Source organism: Psittacula echo (assembly GCF_963264785.1).
Source record: "Psittacula echo genome assembly, chromosome: 5".
In the NCBI taxonomy this organism is placed as follows: Eukaryota; Metazoa; Chordata; class Aves; order Psittaciformes; family Psittacidae; genus Psittacula; species Psittacula echo.
The window spans coordinates 16376881-16398924 of record NC_137739.1 but is presented as its reverse complement, the minus strand read 5'-3'; the positions used below and the strand labels follow the sequence as shown (position 1 = coordinate 16398924).

Here is a 22044-nt window from a genome sequence, read left to right as displayed (position 1 = left end):
AGAGAGAAGGTAGAGAAGGAAGATAGCAAAGAATTAAGCAGTAGCCAAGAAAGCAGTATTGAAGAGGACCATTCCTGAAGATTTCCATGTGAACTTACCCTCAGATTGTTACTACGGCATTTTCAAGAACCCGCTCACAATCATTCATCCACTGCAGGGCTGCAGTGATCCCTACGCACTCACTCGGGTCCTGCATGAAGTAGAACCAAGATATGTTGTGCTATATGATGCAGAACTGACTTTTGTTCGGCAGTTGGAAATCTACAAGGCCAGCAGGCCTGGAAAGCCTTTGAGGTAAGTTGACCTGGTCAGGGTGATTTTAGTCTTAAAAATAAAAAGTGTACTTTGAGCAGTCAAGGCAGACCGTGCATCTACTTATTTTCCTCAGCTACCTTTTAGTTCCTGTTCAGCCCTCTTCTTACTAAACAACAGCATAATGTCTGAGGTAGCCAAAGGATAATTTTTACTTCCCAGCAGTTAGTCCCTTAACAGTAGAAACATATCTGAAAAAAACAGTTCATTCCATCGTCTATAAGACGTCTGCTTAAATGATCTTAATGGCAGTATTTCTATTTTGAGGTGCTGTAGTCTCATTTTAAACCATCTGTGTAGGAATGATTTTTACACAATAAGCTTCATTTTGGATTTAATAAATTTTCACATTTCCTGATGTCTGGTCATGCTGAAGACCAAAGTAATTCAGAAAGTTTAACAGAAAAGCAAGGAAAGGAAAAACACTAAAGAACATGAGAAGTATTTGCAGTTATACTCAGTTCTGAAGAACATGAGAAGTATTTTCAGTTATACTCAGTTCTGGAGTTAGCTGACAAAAATTTCCACACTGTGTGTATATATATTTGATACACCTGTAATGTGCAAAACTCATTTCATGAATAAATATTACAGATGAATTAAAAATGTAGAAAACTTCAAATTTAATATACTAGGAGTTTTTATGTTATCTTTGATTTCCATGGTTGCCTAATACAGCATTTCTTGAATACAGTGAACTGCAGTTACACGTCTGTCTTGCTGAAAATAACTGACAGCAATTTCTTAGTTCTGAGAATAAATACACTTTTCTTTCTACAGTTGAAACAATTTATTGACACATGCAATTATTACCTTTTGAATTAAAATGCTTTATACTTTAATCACCTCATGAAAATTATTTGCATCAATTTCAAAGAGCAGTTGTAATTTTTCCAGTCAAAGATTTGTATATACGCACTGTAACTGAAAATGGAGATCAGTTTGGCAGGGTTCAGTGTGTCTGTACCTGATACCCAGGTACTAGATAGGGCTCTCTAGTGCAGATAGAAAGAGCAGAACTCACAAGCATATTGTATGAGGATAATTACTGGGTTATTCGTACAACTGGTTTTTAGTTGCCTGATGAGCATGTGCTGTATCTACCTCCAGCATCACATTCCCACACTTCAGAGCAGGAAAATCAGATGCAGTCATGCAAGTAGGGCTTAGGAAATGCACTGCATCAGAAAAGTAACAGGAGTAAAATCCTATCAGTCTGTCAGAGTGTACCTGAATGAAAATATATTGGAAAAAATGACTGTGCTGAAAAGCTACAGGCAATTAATTCCTAATTACTAACTCTTATACCTTCCATATAAATCCCTATTTGTGAAATAAAACATCGTTGGTGTGTTCCATCTCTGCTAGATGACAGCTTGTTTTTTCTAGAACCTATGATTGCCTTATACAAATACAGAGTTTTAAAATCTTAGATGGTGTTTTTCCTAACCCAGATGATTGCAGATTTTCCTACTTTGATACATGTAGTCTACTGGGAAGATTTTAATAGCAGTAAGAAAGTAACTCTTCATTCTACTGGCTGAGAATGGCTGACTGCAACCTGAGCCTGCTCTGGTTGAATCTCAGAATTCCAGTGAATGTATCTGCCACTGGAAAAAGAGCAAACACTGGATATAAGAATTTTTGTGGCTGATTTTGGAATGTCTTTACAGAAAAAGATAGTGTTTTTTCACTTGCCTTTTTTAAAGCAAATACTACCTTGTCAGGCACTTAGTGCTACTAATCTTACATACTGATTGGGGGGGTTTCTAACTTAATAGGAGGTTTTGTGATCCTTTTTTTCTTCCCCCAAACCTACAGAGTTTATTTCCTCATATATGGGGGCTCAACAGAAGAACAGCGCTACCTCACAGCTCTGAGAAAAGAGAAGGAAGCCTTCGAAAAGCTCATTCGGTAACAAAATTGTATCCTTTATTACTTTTGTTATTAATGTTTCATGTAATTCCGTTATATGCTTATGTCTTAAATAGAGTGAAGTTCTTAACTGTGTGAAGGCTTTAAATAACTTTTAATTCAGTTGCTTTTCAGATGTTGAAAGCTTCCCCACGGAGAATTAATGAGAAGTCAAAACCTTCCTTTTCAAAGCACCTGATACTTCATTTATTAATTTTTTTAATATTAAATTTGAAAAGCTAAACAGCACCACTTTTATCTAATTGTCTATAAATTTAATTTCTGTAAATGTTTTTTGTCTGCAGGTAACATTTCTTGTAAGATATTTCTAAGGCTTTTATGACTTAGGTCATTTGGGGAAACAAAACAATACTTTCCATAGAATCACAGAGTCCCAGACTAGTTTGGTTTGGAAGGGACCTTAAAGCTCATCCAGTTCCAACCCCCTGCCACAGGCAGGGACACCTTCCACTAGACCAGGTTCCAACCTGGCCTTTTCTTAGTCTGTATATGACAGTATTGTTCCTGACAGTGTCTGCTCACCAGGTTATGCTGCCATTCCTAGTCATCAGTTCCTTTGTTTCATATACCCTGAGAAGTTCTAAATATAAAAAATCAGATGCTAAAATTTGCTAAAAATTGAAAATAAAAATACAGCATCTAGCCCAACAACCTGGAGAACCTAGTAAACTGTATTTCTGATCAGGTTTTCAATTAGTATTAAACTATGTCTAATGTTATATCTGTTATTTAAAGGTATTAAAGTCCTTTCATCTACTTTTCTCATATAATCGCAGTTTTCAGTGTTTGTTTGTTTGTGGTTCCTTAGAGAGAAGGCCAGCATGGTTATTCCTGAAGAAAGAGAAGGAAGAAATGAAACAAATTTCGACCTAATAAGAGATGCTAATCCTGCTTCTGCTGTTCCTGACACACGCAAAGCAGGTGAGCAGTTCCTGAAGTGAGGCTTGCCGCCCTAAGCTTTAAAAAGACTTCTCACTATTGCATTTACATCCCATCCACAGTGTCTGGGCCATAGACATGCTGCACATTGACTCTGCAGTCTTGATGGCAAAGAAACAGTATCTCCCTCACTGCATCTACCTCTGACTGTGCAGTGACAATGAATTATGTTTTGCTTTGAAAATATAAATTAATGAAATATTTCACCATTAAGACTGATACCATTTGGATTGTTTCTAGGCAGCTTGTTGGTCACAAGACTGTCTAGTATTGCTTGTAGGGAGGTGGAGAAAAGTTAAAACATTAAAACTGAAGTCTACAGCTAGCCAAAGGCAGTGTCCTTGAGCTAGTAAACGTTGGGGACTTCTTTTGATCTTGACAAAACAGACTGCCTGGGTAAATGCAGATTGTGGGGTTTGTCTACTTTCTTTGCAGTAAAGCACGTTTTTAATTCTGTTGCAGTTCTAACCGCATTTTTGTTCCTTTCCTCTGACGTGTATACTGTCTTCAGCTTTACAGCTCTGCCCCTGTTTATCTTTGCTGTCACTTCGTTATCCTGCTCTCCTTTACCATATGCTCTCTAATCTTTGCTGTTATGTCTTTTTGGCCTTGATGCTGCAGTCTCTTCATGTGTGCTTTTACAGATCTATAGAGGCTAAAGCATAATTTCTACAATAAAATACCATGTTTCTGTGGGAATCAGCTGGAAATTAGGATCAGCTTTGCTACCTTGTTTGCAGGCAACTTTTAAAAGATTTTCCTGATGCATTTAAACAATTTTCATCTACAGTTTAACGTATTTCATTGTCACATATACAGAGGTTATAGGAGGTAGCATGATAGTTCTATTACACTGCAGAGCATACTCCATAAACTAGAGTATCTGATTTGAGTATCTGATATTTTAGAGTATCTGATTTTTTTCCTCTGTAACAGTGAAAATTAAGTGAAGTCTGGCTTTGTTATACTACCAAATTCAAGGTATAATTTGAGATGTGAAGCCCATCCATTTCAGAAGCATTGGTAGCACACAGGAAGATTACACAACCACAGCTGGAGGTCATAACTCCTTGGGTTAACTGTATTTCTTTTGCTTTTTAGGTGGCCAGGAACAGAAGAGTGTTCAGCAAACTATAATAGTGGATATGCGGGAATTTCGTAGTGAGCTTCCATCACTTATTCATCGTCGTGGTATTGATATTGAGCCTGTTACTTTGGAAGTTGGGGATTATATTTTAACTCCTGATACCTGTGTGGAGCGGAAAAGTATCAGTGACCTGATTGGCTCCTTGAATAATGGCAGGCTGTATGCACAGTGCGTTTCCATGTCCCGTTACTACAAGCGACCAGTTCTCCTGATTGAATTTGATCCTAACAAACCTTTCTCTTTGATTCCACGTGGCTCTCTATGTCAGGAGATTTCCAGTAATGATATTACTTCTAAGCTAACCCTTCTCACACTCCATTTCCCAAAGTTACGCATCCTGTGGTGTCCCTCTCCCCATGCTACTGCTGAGCTGTTTGAAGAGTTAAAACAGAACCATCCCCAGCCTGATGCAGAAACAGCGGTGGCTGTCACAGCAGATTCTGAAATTCTTCCCGAGTCAGACAAGTACAACCCTGGTCCTCAGGACTTCCTGTTAAAAATGCCAGGTATTAATGCAAAAAACTGCCGTGCCTTAATGAACCACGTTAAAAGCATTGCAGAGCTGGTGACACTGTCAAAGGACGAGCTCCATAAAATCTTGGGTAATGCTGCCAATGCCACACAACTCTTTGACTTTATTCACCTGACCTATGGAGAGGCAGTATCTAAAGAAAAAAGCAAAAGGTGACTAATGGGATTGTTCAACATGGGGCATAGATAAGCTTGTTCTTGCACAGTACTTTGGCAAAGTACATGAACAATTTTAATAAATGCCCTTTAAGATAACCAACTGTTTCTTGCTAATGCTGTTCCATTAGTTTTGATTTTGAGTTAATTATTACTGAAGGCGAGTTTCAGGAGGAATAAAACAAATTTTAAATAGAGAAACATGAAGGCTATTTATTCTTTCTACAGCACTTCCACCAATTCTGTAATATCACCAAATGAACTAAATTAAATTCTTCACCAGCTCCATGAGAATTAAGTGCTTAGATGAATTAATAAAGGTGTTTTCTTTTGAAAGTTATGATGTCTTTTTAAAGCTAAAATGTTCTGTATTTTGATTAGCACATGTGACCTGCTGCATGATCTATAACTTTACCTTTGCTGATTTTACTTTACTGATCTTACTCTCTGGAAATTGCCAATTTTTGATTGACAGTGATGAGGCTGATGAGGCCTTTGGTCAGGAGTTCATTTAGGAGAACATACTTGGACTCAATTATGAATTTCAGAACATCATTGTAGGCCCTTGTCACAGTAAACTGCAATTGTATGATAAGTTCTACATTCTATTTGCTTACTTTACGAGAAATTATGCTTTCTTTTTTGACATTCCAAAGTCAGTACAGCTCTATCTTGCTAGATTTTGCAAAGTATATTCTTTTGGTCAGGGCTGGATAGAGATGCTGTGATGACATGATGGAACTTCTCAGCGTGCCTTACTTACACTTTCAAGATGCTTTATTTTTTTAATCACTTTTGATAGCTTTCAGCTCAATCACTTGGAAGTGATAAATCTAGGTACACCATTGGGACTGTTCCTTTACACCAGAGCAGATTTCCTCGCATGAAATGCAACAGTTTTCTAAGTAAGGTTTTCCAAAAGAGTTGACAGTTCTTCCAATATTACCTTCTTTCTGTGTCCTATTGCACTTGCATTTTAATGTCTCAAATAGACCATCTGTCAATAAATTGAAAAAAAAAACAAAAACTAAAAAAAGTAAAGCTGCTGTCACCTTTTAGCATTCTTTGAAGTGTACACCAGGGAAAAGTTCTGATAGACTGTGAATGTGTATATTGTTAAAAACACGTATTCCGCACTGACCTTTGATACAGAACTATGTAACTATCTGCCACTGCCAAAGGGCTGGTCCTGCATCATGACATGCTAATGTATTTACATTAGCTCTGTATAGAATCATTACCTGCAATGTCTTGCACATATGTATTTATATGATTCTAATGCTGGCAATAGATCAACATAATTGCCATTGTGTAAGGAGAAAAATACTGATTTTCTGTATGCAAGTTCAGTAAAATCTGTACTGTGCACTTTCAGGCTTAACTGTTGCTGTTCATTTAAGCATGAATTGATGAATTTGTTAACTTACACTCTAGGACTGAGCAGATTTCCAAGTGAGCATTTTTCTGCAGATGCAAATTTCAGTATTAAATACATCCATAACAAGATTAAAATGTGTTATTTATCTTGTTCCTCATTTGGCCATATTGATATCAGAACATTTTTATTTTTTAATGTGTGGTTTATAATAAAGATCTTAGTGTTTCTATTGCTCTATATTCTAATTTGTTTCATTTAATATAAAAAGAAGTCTTTCCATGAGACTTTTGCTTATTCAAAGCAGTAAGGTCACAAATGCTCAGGATTGAGAATGCCTGTAAAGTGGTGCTAAGAGGACAGAAAATCAGAGGAAGAACAAAACTGTCCTGAATGCAAAGCCTGTAGAGCCTGATTTGGAAAAGGAGAGCTGACCAGCCTTTGAAAACATGGCTTGTTTGTGCATTTGCATCATTAAGATGTTATATGAACTGTGGGTTTGGTTTGTTGGGTTGTTTGGGGTTTTTTCGAATGTACTGCCTCTCAGCTTTGTCAGTTTTTTTGCTTTGATATGTATAAGGTGAAAACAAAGGGGATGTGAGGAGCTTAGAAATTGTAGTTTTGTGTTATGTGCTAGATCAAAGTCACATGATGCAATTAAATTATGAGTATCTGCTAAATGTTTAGATTTAATTGCCTTTTGTTTATACATGGGGAATTTTTGTAAGGGGTTTTGATTGCATTTTTTTCAAAGCAGGTGTTTGCTTTTTCTTTAAAACAGCCACAAGTAACACACTTGTGTGTTGTTATTGCTTATTTGTGATTTGGCATTTTACTGTGTAGTCCTTCTGGGGAAGCAGGTATTAATTGTGAACAAAGGTGGAAGACGTCTTGTCCCCTGAAACCACTTTGAAGTAACCAAGCCAAAGAGTTTATCTGTATGCAGACACCACGCAGGACATTTTGCATATTGTCATTGCTTGATGTTTTAACTTTGTGCTTTTTTGTTAAAAAAAAAACAAAAAAAACCCAACCTGCCTTCACTTTGAGAGTGTTTCAGATTCTTTCGTACACCCAAACCAAGACTACTCATACCAAGGCCACTGGCTATGTGAAACCAGGGAATTTCTATGCAGTTTGTCCTAGGTTTTGATTGCACAAGATTTCTTCCTAGAATACCAATAATACTCAAATCTCGTAGGAACAAATGCACCTGATATTAGCAAATATCAGTTAGTTTGCACAGGATAGATTATGGTGTAGTTCCTATGTTTGTTACCTGGATACTATTCCTGCTAGTGGTGCCACTTGCAGTTTCTAGCTACACTTGCAAATGAGTTATTTTGCTTGCAGTGTTGCCTATGTGCAGTCCCTAATGAAACAAACTGCACCTTCACAATTACTTTTTCTGCATGAACATGTAGAATGGGGTTTTTCTGATACCAGCTGTATTGACTGCTTTCAAACTAATGCCTGCAAAACCAGTTGCTCAGAAATCCACACAGCTTATAGAATCGTAGAATAGTTAGGATTGGAAAGGACCTTAAGATCATCAAGTTCCAACCCCCCTGCTATGGGCAGGGACACCTCCCACTAAACCATGTTACGCAAGGCTTTGTCCAACCTGGCCTTGAACACCACCAAGGATGGAGCATTATCACGACTTCCCTGGGCAACCCATTCCAGTGCCTCACCACCCTCACAGTAAAGAATTTCTTCCTTAGATCCAATCTAAACTTCCCCTGTTTAAGTTTTAACCCGTTACCCCTTGTCCTGTCACTACAGTCCCTGATGAAGAGTCCCTCCCCAGCATCCTTGTAGGCCCCCTTCAGATACTGGAAGGCTGCTATGAGGTCTCCACGCAGCCTTCTCTTCTCCAGGCTGAACAGCCCCAACTTTCTCAGCCTATCTTCATACGGGAGGTGCTCCAGTCCCCTGATCATCCTTGTGGCCCTCCTCTGGACTTGTTCCAACAGTTCCATGTCCTTTTTATGTTGAGGACACCAGATACACAGCTATACTGTGAAAAAAACACTGACTCTTTTTACAAGTAGAGAAGTTCTAAGTGTGAGGATTGTTGTGTGAGGCTTTCATATTTGCTGAGTGATGGTACAAACACAGTTTTTAAAAACAAAACCATTTGTCTCTAAAGCTTTCCTTAGTCATCCAGAATTCCAATTTTATCACTGTAGAATGGAATCCAAAAGCAAACATCTGCCAAAAAATAGTTATTAAATGAATACATGATTTAATGCCAAACAGCATAAAGAAATGTACTTGCCATGTGTGGGCTTTTCAGTTGACAAGATTTATTTCAGGCTCCATAAGCTGGATGCTAGGAAAGTCTACGATAGTTTTAGAAAGACTATTTGAGGATGAAGTTTTCCTTTGCTCTTACTCAAAGACAGCCTAAACTAATATTCAGTTGGTCTTTTTTCTACAGTTGTGGATTTAAGAAATGCAGGGAGGGTCATTCAGAACATTCAAAAATTATTGCTCTGGAATTTTGTCATACTTTGTAACTACAACTTCTCACATGTTCACTCTTGACATAATAGCAAGAATTTTGGATATTTGCAGAATCAACTCAAGTGAGGCAATAAACCCTTTTATGTTTTTCATATGAAGTCCTTAATCTTGCAGTGAAAATACACTCACTGGCAATATATGCACTAATTTTTCTTTATTTGCAATTGCATACACTTTTTTTCCCCAAAGTCTGTTTCTTTTTTTCTATATATATCTTTTTTGCCAAAACTTAATAGTTTTGGCAAAATAGTATTCCTAACATCCTGTTCCACAGTTGGCTAGCAAGCTAGTCAAGAATAAGACATAACTGTCAATAATATTTCTTACTTCTATTCTTCTTATTATTTCCAATTTATTCTAAGTTCAGCGTCAAACCATGAGAAATAATGTCTTTCGTCTACCAGATGAGGGGGACGAGTGAAACGCCCAGAGTCTTTCTTGATGTTTACCAACTAAAAATGACTTAACTGTGATTAACAGCAAGTTTGGTGAGGCTACTACTGGGTAGTTATTGGGCACACTTCTTGTAATCTAGAGTTGCTTTTTATCTTATTTTTAAATCAAGATTCAAGTCCTAATGGATGAATTTGAAAGATTGCCTTATTTGTGTGCTATAGAGGGCAAAGACTTGAAGTATTTGGTAACAGAAAGAGAACCTTTAGCCCTTCCCACCAGCCCCTAAAAATGGGATTAGACAAAGTCACTGTGAAATGTGACCCGAAGTATAGCTGAGGGGTAATTCAGAGCTACTGTCCTCTCTTTGGCTTCAGCTGATGAAACGCTGACATTTAAAATCGTTCATTTCTTAACTTCAGCTTCTCCTAATGCTCTTTAGGGGAACCAGTATCATGACTGAATAAAAACACTTAGCTTTTTTCCCCACTAAACTGATGCAGCTAACATCATAAGTGTGTGTGTACATGTATATATACACACATATATGCATATATATGTATGTGTGTGTATATATATATATATACACACACACATATATATAAAAGAAGGGTCAGAAAAACTAGTACTAAATGAGAGGGAACTGGAGGCTCCTGGAGAAAACACACACTTCAGCGCTATTATCTTCCCTTGTATTTTATTCTTGGAATCAGACAGTAGGTTCTGGGGGAAAAAAAACTTACTCTGTTGTAAAAGGCCAGAGAATGTACATGACTGACCGAGTGTTTTGACAAGGTTATACAGGGAAATAAGTTTATACAGGGAAATAGTCAAATGTCTGAAAGCTTAAGTGCCATTTTTTGAGAGGGTTCCTCTCCCAGCCTTTTCAATAGGAATAGCCTGGCCATTTTTTTACTTGAGTGTTGATCTGTATTTACAAGCCTCTCTGCAATATATTAAAAGAAGGAATATTCTCAGCTACACAGCCTTGAAAACAGGGAAGAAATGTTCAGTTGCGCGGCTAGCCAATACCTAGCTAAGAGACAAATTCTTTAGTCTTACTGAACTTAGTAAGGGTAACCAGGGCTACTACATTGCTGTAGAGATTTGTCGTCTAAAGAGAAGACATTGCTGCAATAGATCAAAATGGGCCTACATACGTACCCATTTTAGCGTGATTTTCTAGAGCGTGGTAAAATTACCAGAATCTACTACTTCTATGAAGCAGCCTTGCTAGGAATATTAAATCTGGGTTAAGTAGATACTGTTCTCTTAGCTTACATTTTACCATAGTTCTGTTCGTGAGAGCTTCCCTCTGTAAATAAAAACAAAGGTTTTGTTTGCAGGGCCCTCTGTCAATCAGCCTGACTTCTTTTTTCCTCCAACTTTATCCAAGAGCAATAGACCGTAGTTATTAAAAAAGTCACCTTGTTTCTAAACAGGAATTACTATTCCTCAATGCAATCTTGAACTCCCAGCTGCTTCCTCAGCTCCCAGAATGGCACTTAGACCATTCTCATTTTTATTCTTTCTTTCTGCTTATAAAAAGACAGTGGTCAGGTGGCAAAAAAAAAAGCTTTGTAACTGACTTCCCATTGTTAAGGGCCACCTTTCTCACATGCTTTTATTCAGCAGCTTACAATAGTCTTTTTATGGAGACTCAAAGTAAAACCACACAGAATTCTCTCTGTGAGATGGTAAGCTCATGGTTTACCATGAGCGAGGTCCAAGGAGGACTAAAAACAGTTTCAGAAACTATTCAGCTAGCAGCCACAGCTGGGACTCTGGATGAAGGGATTTTAGGCAGGGGCCTTACTGGAGGATTTTCAAGAATGCCACAGAGTAAATTTATAATTTTTGAGGGTAGATTTTTCAGAATCACTCTGAATCTATCCCACATGTACTATAAATTCATAAAAGTTCTATTTTTAAATCACTATTCCCACTGCTGCAGCTTCTCTTTGATAACTGTAGTTCACTGACTACAAATTCCATCAACCCAAATTCAGAAAGCGTGTAAGTATACACTGGAATATTACATCATTGGATTAGCAAGCAGAGAAACAAATTACCATCCATAGATGCAGTGAAGTAGCTCTGGTTTATCTCTCTTTAGTGACTATTACTTCTCGTCCAAAGAAACATCTTAATGTTCACATTTCAAACACATACAAAATGATATTCCAAGGGATTGAAAGCCCAGGAGTTTGCCCAGTGAAACTGGCACATCATGCTGCGCTTGACATTGCTGCACTTCAGCTCCCCTAAAAATAGGCAGTGTAGTTCTAATTTGAGTTATTCATGTAGAGCTACTCTGTTCCCATTAGTGCACACAGTGGGACATGCACATTATCATTCATCTACTGAACATCCTCCTGGGTGAATGGAATGTTACAGGGCCCAAGGGCACCAGGAATACACAACTGCAGCAGAGGTCTGTGTGCCATAGACCCACACCATCATCCAACACTGCCATAAACAACATCTTACAGTTTTTGTAATGTTTTTCGCATGATGCTGTGTTTGTGTTATTCTCAAATTCTCCATTCAACTTTCATCTTCCTTCTATTTCTCCTCTGGGATTTTCTACTTTTCTTTCTTATCCTAATGATGTCTGTCTTTATTCTTGTCCACTTGTTTGGCGTCAAGAATGCTGCTTAAATCTTTCTGCAATGATGGCAACTGAGTGCAACTACCACCAAGTTCTTTGCAAGACTGGCTGCACTGGAGCCTTGTCCAGTACTTGACTGTCTAGAGGCTTATACAAAAAATATACTGCCCTTCAGTTTCATTTTGGTCTCAGGCTTGAGGCACATCACACTTATAAGACAGTGAAGATGTCTGAACCAAGCTTTGAATTGCAGCAATAAATCTGCTGCATTATAGTTTGTATAACTCTTACAGTAAATCAGGGGTTTCCTTTAATATTAGCATTATACTTCACGTCACCAGCAGACAGAAGTCATAATTAAGATTTTCACTAATATTTACTTGACAGAAGGTCTGAGTGATCACATACTAAGTCACCTGAATTTTTCCACAAAGTGTCATTAGTATTAAGTTGTGGTGAGGTTTTTGATTTCTCAGCCCCATCAGCTTCTTTGGGATCCCTGACAGATTTCTAGTGGCTTGAACAACACATGCATTATTACCCAGATAGAGGAATTTCACCGATATCCATCAGGAATCTCTGACTTTCCTTCAGTCACTGTCCCCTCTGCCAATAGCATGTAACATTACACGTACACATTTGCACGTGCAAATACACACACAGACATGAGCATCTGCTGTGTTGGGTAATATAAGCCTGCACATCTTCAGAGCCCATGTCTCTGAAAATGACCCTCAAAAAGTAAGTTAAGCCCATCCCTGTTTCTATATATAAAACTGTTTGTTTAATTGGTGGACTGCACCAAGAATAAATAATGAGGTAACTCTGAAGAGCATTCCCAGAACAGTCAGCTGGGATTGCCTCTGCAAGCCAGAGCTGTCCCATTGCCCTTGTTGTACTGTTTGGTGGCTTTGGGTTGGGTTTTTTAATGGTTTCACTGTCTGAAGGTGAACATCTTTTATCCAACTGCAACTATAGGATCAGTACAATATTTCACATATGAAGCATCCTGCATGTAAGTGAGGTTCTGGAGCATTTGTTTACTGATTGTAAAAATTGTTCAAAGTTCAAATCCTAAAATTGGGTCACAGATTCTAACCAGATAGCAGATGAGGTTCTTTTCATGCAAAAAAAGGGGGAAAAAAAAAAAAGCTTTTAAGTACTCTCAGTCAATCAGGGAATACTGCCACCAGATGTTTTTTTAAGGTGTTCTATTTACCTTAAGTAACAACAGTTTAAACTAGGAACTTAACTACAAATCCTATCTCAGAAGAAAAGGTCTTAAAAGACTTAAACAGATACAATAATTCATTTTTCAACTATTTTTTAACTCTTTAGCTGAAAGAGGTTATAAAGGTTTGATAATAAAAAATCCCTCCTGTTTTGCTCCTGTTATATTTTGCTTTGTTTCTTCCGATGTAGCAGAAGTAAACATGGCTCCTCTGCATCTTGGTCTGTGCACTAACAGATAGGTAAGGTAAAAAGTAGCATGCAAAGTCCAGAGATAAGTAAAATTACTGCAGATAATGGGGTAGGCTTGCTCACAGGCTTGCTGGTGATTTCTTACATTAATAGAGGAATTGTCTTTTTACTGACTACGGACATCGGTATAATTCATGTAACTTGACTTCAGTTGCGGCAGAAAGAATACAACCTCTAGTCAAATACCAAACAGACCATATGAGGAAAGTACTGTGCCTGCTTGACAAATTATGAAATTAAGAGCCTAATTATGTCATGTACTTGGTGATGTATTTAATTTATCTCACAAACAGGGAGACAGAAAAACCAAAGGGATATGCCCAAGGTGACACAGGAGGTCTATGATGAAGTGTGAAATTGACACTAGCCACTGACTCATAGATCCATTTATACCTTGAAAGTTTTATCTTTCGAATCCCTCCATATGCTGTTGCTCTTCTGAGATGCTGTTATTACCAGTTTAAGGTAAAAGTCCTAATTTCAGTGACTGAGTAGCATACACTGAAGTTTCCCTTGATTCCTAGGACTTATGCATCAATTCACCCTAAGCCAGGCTCAGCCACATGCAGAAATGTTCTGCCATCTCCACTACAGCTTTGGGACTCAACATGACACCTATTCAATGGTGCTGACTCACCAATGAAACCTTTCTAGAAGCCAGCTTCATCTTACCATCTGGGTTGTCTCTAACTACCCTGTAGAGAGGAAAGCTGGGGACTGAGTGGCAGCATGGAGTTAAGAACCAAGAAGTTACTGCTTTGCTGCCAGACGTTTTCAGTTCCAGTCCATGTTCAAAGAGTAGGTTTCAAGTAGTCCAGATCACTCAGTTCAGGCTGGCAGGCAGGCCCCAGCTCAGACCTAGAAAATCTGGATTTCTAAGCAACCATGATTAGCTTGACCCTTATTGTTAAGGTTATGCTGCTTAAACCAGGAGATTCCAAAACAGGATCAGGGCCAAATCACTTATGATCTGTTTCTATTTATCTAAAAGGTTTGTGTGGACTTAATTTGCTAGTGTGTGTTAGGAAATAATGACTAAGTAGAAAGGATTATGAACACATGTTTGGCCTAGAGAGGAAGAGAGAATGCAGCCATCACTTCAATTTCAAAATGTTTTATTTCATCATAAGCTTAACTTTCAAAGCTGACCTGCGAATTTTGATACATAAGGCCTCATTCTCAACTAATTGCATCTTAACATCAATTTGAAGCTCAAATTAGCAGCTATGTGATGTTCCTTTTTTTTTCAAACGTGTGTAGATGCCAAATGGAGGATCTAGACTTCTTATAAGCACTATATAAAATAGACTGTTTTACAAATAAGAACTCTGTAATCAACTTCAGCCAAGGAAGATGAGGAACTGGGGGAAAGAAATGGTTATGCAACCCAGGAAAGAGGAGGAGAAAGGGGAGACTCTTCAGCAGGGAAACCTGTGTCCTATCCCCTCTTCTTACATTAACACTTTGCCTGTATCTCCTTGCATTTGAGAACGTGCAAAAACCTATGCTTACTGCACTAGCTATCTATTATTTAATTATTTGGCAGTTCTTATAATGTACCTTTTTAGGAGACAAAAGTCTTTCTTCAAATGCAGGCAAACACTGCATGCAGCAGACTACTTCATACCAACTGTAAAAAAAAAAAAAAAAGAAAAAAAAAAAAGAGAAGAAAATAAACTCAAATGCCAGTAAAAGAGATTAGGAAATAAGGTAAACACTAAATTAGATATTCAATTATTTACAAATCAGCAGCTTAGATTCTATTTCCTTTTATGAGAGTGCATTATAATAGTAATTGACCTAAGAAGAATTAGTATTTCCCAGGCCTTTTTCATTGCTTGTAAAGGTTAAACTTCTGTAACTGTGTTTATAAACTCTGCTCTGCCTTTCATAGAATCATAGAATCACAGAATAGTTAGGGTTGGAAAGGACCTTAAGATCATCCTGTTCCAACCCCCCTGCCATGGGCAGGACACCACACACTAAACCATGCCACCCAAGGTTCTGTCTAACCTGGTCTTGAACGCCGTCAGGGATGGAGCATTCACAAGTTGCTTGCACAACCCATTCCAGTGTCTCACCACCCTCGCAGTAAAGAATTTCTTCCTTATATCCAATCTAAACTTCCCCTGTTTAAGTTTTAACCCGTTACCCCTTGTCCTATCACTACAGTCCCTGATGAATAGTCCCTCCCCAGCATCCTTGTAGGCCCCCTTCAGATACTGGAAGGCTGCTATGAGGTCTCCACGCAGCCTTCTCTTCTCCAGGCCGAACAGCCCCAACTTTCTCAGCCTGTCTTCATACGGGAGGTGCTCCAGTCCCCTGATCATCCTCGTGGCCCTCCTCTGGACTTGTTCCAACAGTTCCATGTCCTTTTTATGTTGAGGACTTCAGAACTCTACACAGTACTCCAAGTGAGGTCTCAGAAGCTATGTGTTATCTGTTCAAGCTATCTGTTAACATGGGGAGAGCATAAAATTCTTGCTAACACTGAAGGATTTCCCAAAGATACCAAAAATTGATTCATTTATATTGAAATAGCATTCAAATATCTAAATAATTTCCTAACAAAGTGTATGCTGGGACTTACTGTACCCATTAGTTGCAGCAAGCAATATCATTCTGCAACATACTCATATATCAGACTACTTGCTCATCAAGACTATCCCAGTTTTTATAACTAGAAATCAATCTTAGTTCCCAATTACTGCTATGCCAAAGATGTCCAAAATTCTTAACATGGGCATGCACAATTCCCAAAAGAAGAAATTGGGCTTTTTTAAATCACTGGAACCAATATTCGATCATGAATAGCTCACAACACTGTACAATACTTGTCTGTATCTCCACAACACAGGCAGTTCAGAAAGTGTGCCAGGTATAAATTGGTGGAGCCTGGGAATACATCATCTGTCTTCCCTGTGCAGCCACTTCTCTGTCCAGTGTGGAAGAAATAGTATCAGGCAAGTCAGTTCTCTGGTCCTTTGCAGCAGGCTGTTCATATGTACATTGAATATAAAGTCATCATCAACTTCCATAACTCTACTTTTCTTCCTGAATCTCATAAAATGGAATCATGTAGCAGATACTGAGTAACCTGGTCTAGTGGAAGGTGTCTCTGCCCTTGGCAGGGGGTTGGAACTGGATGAGCTTTAAGGTCCCTTCCAATCCAAACCAGTCTAGGATTCTATGACAGATGTACAGATTGCATTTCTTCCTAACTGCTCTTTTTGGCAACTCTGTGAAGCAGGCACTCACTGTCTCTGCTATGTGAGGCTATGATGCGACTTACAATAGAACAATATATATATGTGTTTTACAGTGCACTGCTTCACAAATTTCTAACATTCCTTACTTTCATTAGTGCCTATTTACATATTCATAAACACTGTTCTACTATATTTATTAAAAGAATTACCCTTTCTGCTCATTTACATGGATTTATATGCCACTGAGGCATGCAACAAGGGAGATAGTAACTTCTAGTCTTTGAAAACTCAAGTCTTTAAACATACTTTTATCAAGTAAGAAGCATCATCAATATATAGCAATAGTCTTTACCAAAAAAATGTCCTACAATCTGCTGTTCTACTCCTAATCAGTATCTTGGCTAATTCACACTGAAGCTTTCTTAGCTCCTCAGGCAGAGCAAACCAGTACCCCTACTTGATGGAGCTTTGCTTTAGGGCCAAGAAGAAACAAAGCAAAATGTAACTTTTCTAAGTAACTCCCATGCTACATTGTGTCAAATGTATGTTTTAAAAGTTGACATTCAGCCAGTGAGGAGTACTAACACCCTATCAAAGCCTTCTGATCATTTTTAAGGCAAGATTTCATCTGGTGGCAGATACATAAATCTAACACTACTCACCAGTTTATAATACAGTATTTATGCTTCCACCCTGTGCATGCTGACTGATGGCAGTGGCTGGTGAATCAAATAGCAACTTTACAGCTTCCCAAATGCTACAATCTGAGAATATTTCATCAGCACTATTTATAAAATATTCCTAAATCAAGCTGAGGAACAAAAGCATCCGTAAACTCTTTGTAGAGAAAAAAAAAAAAAAAAAAGGCAAAAAAAACCCCATACAAACATATGAAGTCAAACTGTTGGTGCACCAGAGATCAGAAGAAGTTGCAGAGGAGGAGTTAACAGGAAGGATGGATGGTGAACAGTGCTGTTGAGACAGAAGTGTGTGCTTAATACAACAACCCTTTACAGAAGCTGCAGCCTGTAACGTCCTGGCATCCTTCCTAGGACACCTTTTTGTCTGTTCTATTCCATACAGATCAGCACACATTACATAGAGCATACTGGTACAGAGAACTGAAGAAGCCTGAGCTTCTGAATCACAGCTGCATCAGCGTGTGTATGATAACAAAACTGGGTTACACGACTAAGCCAGTCACACAGTCCCAAAAACAGGCACATGAAAAGGATGGTGCTTAAAAGGTAGGATGAACATGAATAATTAATTTTCAATGAGTGCAAAATGATGTGATCACCTTCAGATTTCCCCCATCTGTTGCTAAGCAGCATTCTTTAGTCACAAGCTTTGACTTACAAAATGCACAGCAGCCTCCGCACATTTTGCTATTTTTACATTTAAAATTGTTCTTTTGCCAAGCTTTCATTATACGTATATTTCAAAATGCTCTAGAACAAAACCAAATGAGCACCGAGATACCTGCATCCCTCGGGAAAAGGCCTCAATTACTACCTGGGACAACAGCTCACAGATTCTCCAATCTTCAAAAAGGAATGAAGAGAGCCTCCATCTCCCATGTACCAAAGCAAGTGCTCATATGCCTCTCAGGCCTGAGGTCTACATCAGAAATTGAACTTGCATCATGGAAAAGGCAAGAGTACCATACATATGGGTTTGTATATTCATCAGTTTCAAACTGCATAAACAAAATCCCAGAACTTTTCCCGTGGTGGTGGTAAATTAATTGTATTAATTCTTTCAAACTGTACTAAGGATGTTGTTCAATGATCAGGCCCTGTTCAATGCTCTGGGCATTCTGACAAAATTAAATCAACTACCTCTCTCTGAGTGAGAAATTCTCTCTCATTTAATTAGAAGTAAAGGGCTGGCTGCCAATGTTCCAAAACTAATATCAAACATCCCCACTGCAAGCACCTTCTCTTCAAAGGCTTTGACGGCACTATCAGGGAATTCAGAAATCCTTGCTCTTGAAGGCCAAGAGAAGCAATTGACAAAGAGTTCAGGATCTTTCATCAACTGTGGGCTACTAATAACCCACACTTAGCTCCCATGTGTTTGCAGTTTAAGCACACTACACTGGTAAACAAAATGAGTAATCATTCTAAAGCGCGAATTGACCATCAGCTCTTTTTTGATATTCATGACATGAACAAATTGCCAAGTAGAATAACATTGGTGGTCCTGTGGTGTATGTGGCCCAGAGCAGAAGATGCCATCCAAGGGGAGAAAAGACATATTCAATAGCTACAGCAAGTTTTTTCCTACATTTCTATGGAAAAGGCAGAAGGTTTCTAGGTCAGCTAAACTGGCAGCAAGGTGTTAAATTATACTCTTTCCTTACTAGTCTCTCTACTGGATAGCAGCAAGACAGACTATAGCCATCATCACCAGGGCTTCTTTTTTAGTGTTTTGGGTGGTTTTTTCCCCACTGGCAAGAAAATGACCAGAGATTCTGGAGTCCTCTGCCAAACCACAGAATGTATCATCAGCTGTCTAGAAAAACATTTCCCAGAGGGATATCCTGAAAGCTTCCCAAGTCTCCCTGGCTAACTGTAGCAGCCTTTAGAGAGCTAACAATTGCTTCTCATACGGCCACTGGCTCAAATCCACACATTAGTCTACATCTTTTTGTGTCCTTCCAGATGTCTCAGCACTCAGAGAAGCAACAACTCTACCTGGCCCCATCATCTTGTTATACCCCAAACTCTGAGCAGCTGCACTGTTCTGCTGCTGCTTGGGTCATCACTGTTTTGGCAAGGAGTATTGTCCCTTGAAGAAGATATGTGTTTCATATAAAGTAATGTATCAGTAAAATAGTTTTAACAACCTGGACATTTATATTCACCTTCCGCCTAGGAATACCTGCAGACCTACACTTACACCTACACAAGGCTATGCCCCAAGACAAATTTTTTGCAGTAGCAAGAATTAAGTGCCTTTTTCTGCCTGTTTTTGGTATACCTGGAGGAAAGAGAAACAGTCTTCTTTTTTTTTTAATCTTTGTTCACTTCTTTTTTCCCCACCAACTGCTGAGTAAAAGGACAGGAAGCAGGCAACATATCCTGCAGCTTACAGGTAGGCAGACTCCTATTGCCAACTCAATCTTATTCCCATGAGCCTCCAATTTGTGCAAAACTTCAGGACCATGTCTGAGACATGAAAGAACAGCAGTCTCTGGCATGCTTCCTATTGCTCAAAGGAAAGGCAGATTAGGAGAACAGAGGCATGAAGAGGCAGCAGGGATGGAATACACACATGCTAAAAGGTGGGGCTGCATATACACAAGAGGAAGAACAGGGAAAAAAGTCTAATGCAGGTAAAATGGGCTGATACCGGGGGATGCAGGTAGCTCATAGGAAGAAATAGCCAAAAAAAAAAAGGGAAGCTACTAGGAGGATTAAAGAAAAGAATGGGCAGAACTGGATACACCCAGACTATGTGTACAGCTGGCAGATTGAAATGAACCATTATTCTTGAGCCATACTCTTGGTTTCTGGTTTTTTAGGACATAACAAGTAACATTTATAGAGCAAATAAAAAAGTTCAAAAAACATAGTTTCCTGGCTGGTTTGTTTGCTCTTTAATCTAGATAAAGTAAAAACATAGGTTCCAGGTTTTAAATTCGAGCATCATTAAACATTCAACCATCAAACATAAATGAAAACACAGAATTTAAACGTCATTAATAAATACCTATTTCTGGTGTCAGACTAGTCAAGGTTTAGTGCAAGAAGGAATTTACAATTAATATAAGTGCTGTTTGTTAGTGGTACAATCTAATGTAGCTAAAGCCAATATTAATGAGTTTTAATTATCTTGTGAGATGTAATCCTAAGTGTAATACTGTTTTCTTTTATGAGAAGCCACTGATGACCTCCAGTGAGCTTCATTCAATAAGGTCAGCATGACTACAGTTGGCAATGGAGACTAAACCTGTTTGTAGGATCACTGCTTCCGGACCATCTTAAAAACCTGAACGTACACAAGTCCATGCGACCTGATGAAATCCATCCGCAGGTCCTGAAGGAGCTGGCGAATGAAGTTGCTAAGCCACTGTTCATCATATTTGAAAAATCATGGCAGTCAGGTGAAGTTCCCGGGGACTGGAAAAAGGGAAATATAACCCCCATTTTCAAGAAGGGGAAAATGCATGACCCGGGGAATTACAGACCAGTCAGTCTCACCTCTGTGCCTGGCAAAATCTTGGAGCAGATTCTCCTGGAAGGCATGCTAAGGCACATGAAAAACAACAAGGTGCTTGGTGACAGCCAGCATGGCTTCACTAAGGGGAAATCCTGCCTGATCAATTTGGCGGCCTTCTATGATGGGGCTACAGTACTGATGGACAGGGGCAGAGCACTTGCTGTCATCTACTTGGACTTGTGCAAACCATTCGACACTGTCCCACATGACATCCTTGTCTCTAAATTGGAGAGACATCAATTTGATAGGCGGACCACTTGGTGGATAAAGAACTGACTGGATGGCCGCACGCAGAGAGTTGTGGTCAATGGCTCGATGTCCAGCTGGAGACCAGTAACGAGTGGTGTTCCTAAGGGATCGGAGTTGGAACCGGTCTTGTTCAACATCTTTGTCGGTGACATGGACAGTGGGCTTGAGTGCGCCCTCAGCAAGTTTGCCGACGACACCAAGCTGTGTGGTTCAGTTGGTACACTGGAGGGAAGGAACGCCATCCAGAGGGACCTTGACACGCTTGTGAGGTGGGCTGATGCCAACCTTATGAAATTTAACCATGCCAAGTGCAAGGTCCTGCACCTGGGTCGGAGCAATCCCAGGCACAGCTACAGGTTGGGCAGAGAAGAGATTCAGAGCAGACCTGTGGAGAAGGACTTGGGGTGCTGGTCGATGAGAAAATGAACATGAGCCGGCTTCAGTGTGTGCTTGCAGCCCAGAAAGCCAACCATACCCTGGGCTGCACCAAAAGGAGCATGACCAGCAGGTCAAAGGAGGTGATCTTGCCCCTCTGCTCTCATGAGACCTCACTTGGAATACTGTATACAGTTCTGGAGTCCTCAACATAAAAAGGACATGGAACTGTTGGAACAAGTCCAGAGGAGGGCCACGAGGATGATCAGGGGACTGGAGCACCTCCCGTATGAAGATAGGCTGAGAAAGTTGGGGCTGTTCAGCCTGGAGAAGAGAAGGCTGCATGGAGATCTCATAGCAGCCTTCCAGTATCTGAAGGGGGCCTATAGGGATGCTGGGGATGGACTATTCATTAGGGACTGTAGTGACAGGACAAGGGGTAACGGGTTAAAACTTAAACAGGGAAAGTTTAGATTGGATATAAGGAAGAAATTCTTTACTGTTAGGGTGGTGAGGCACTGGAATCGGTTACCCAGGGAGGCTGTGAATGCTCCATCCTTGGCGGTGTTCAAGG

The 22044-nt window shown here is 39.3% G+C and overlaps 1 protein-coding gene across 1 annotated transcript in view; it reads left to right on the top strand.

Annotated features, from left to right (window-relative positions):
• ERCC4 (ERCC excision repair 4, endonuclease catalytic subunit) overlaps positions 1-7287 on the top strand; it is a gene marked incomplete at its 5' end in the record, with an annotated part of 18288 nt that extends 11001 nt beyond the window's left edge. The window contains 5 exon segments of the mRNA XM_080618501.1: positions 10-66; positions 68-294; positions 2134-2226; positions 3056-3168; positions 4288-7287. Coding sequence (XP_080474627.1) covers positions 10-66; positions 68-294; positions 2134-2226; positions 3056-3168; positions 4288-5021 — 1224 coding nt within the window. The 3' untranslated portion in view covers positions 5022-7287.
• Between the last annotated feature and the right edge of the window lie 14757 nt (positions 7288-22044).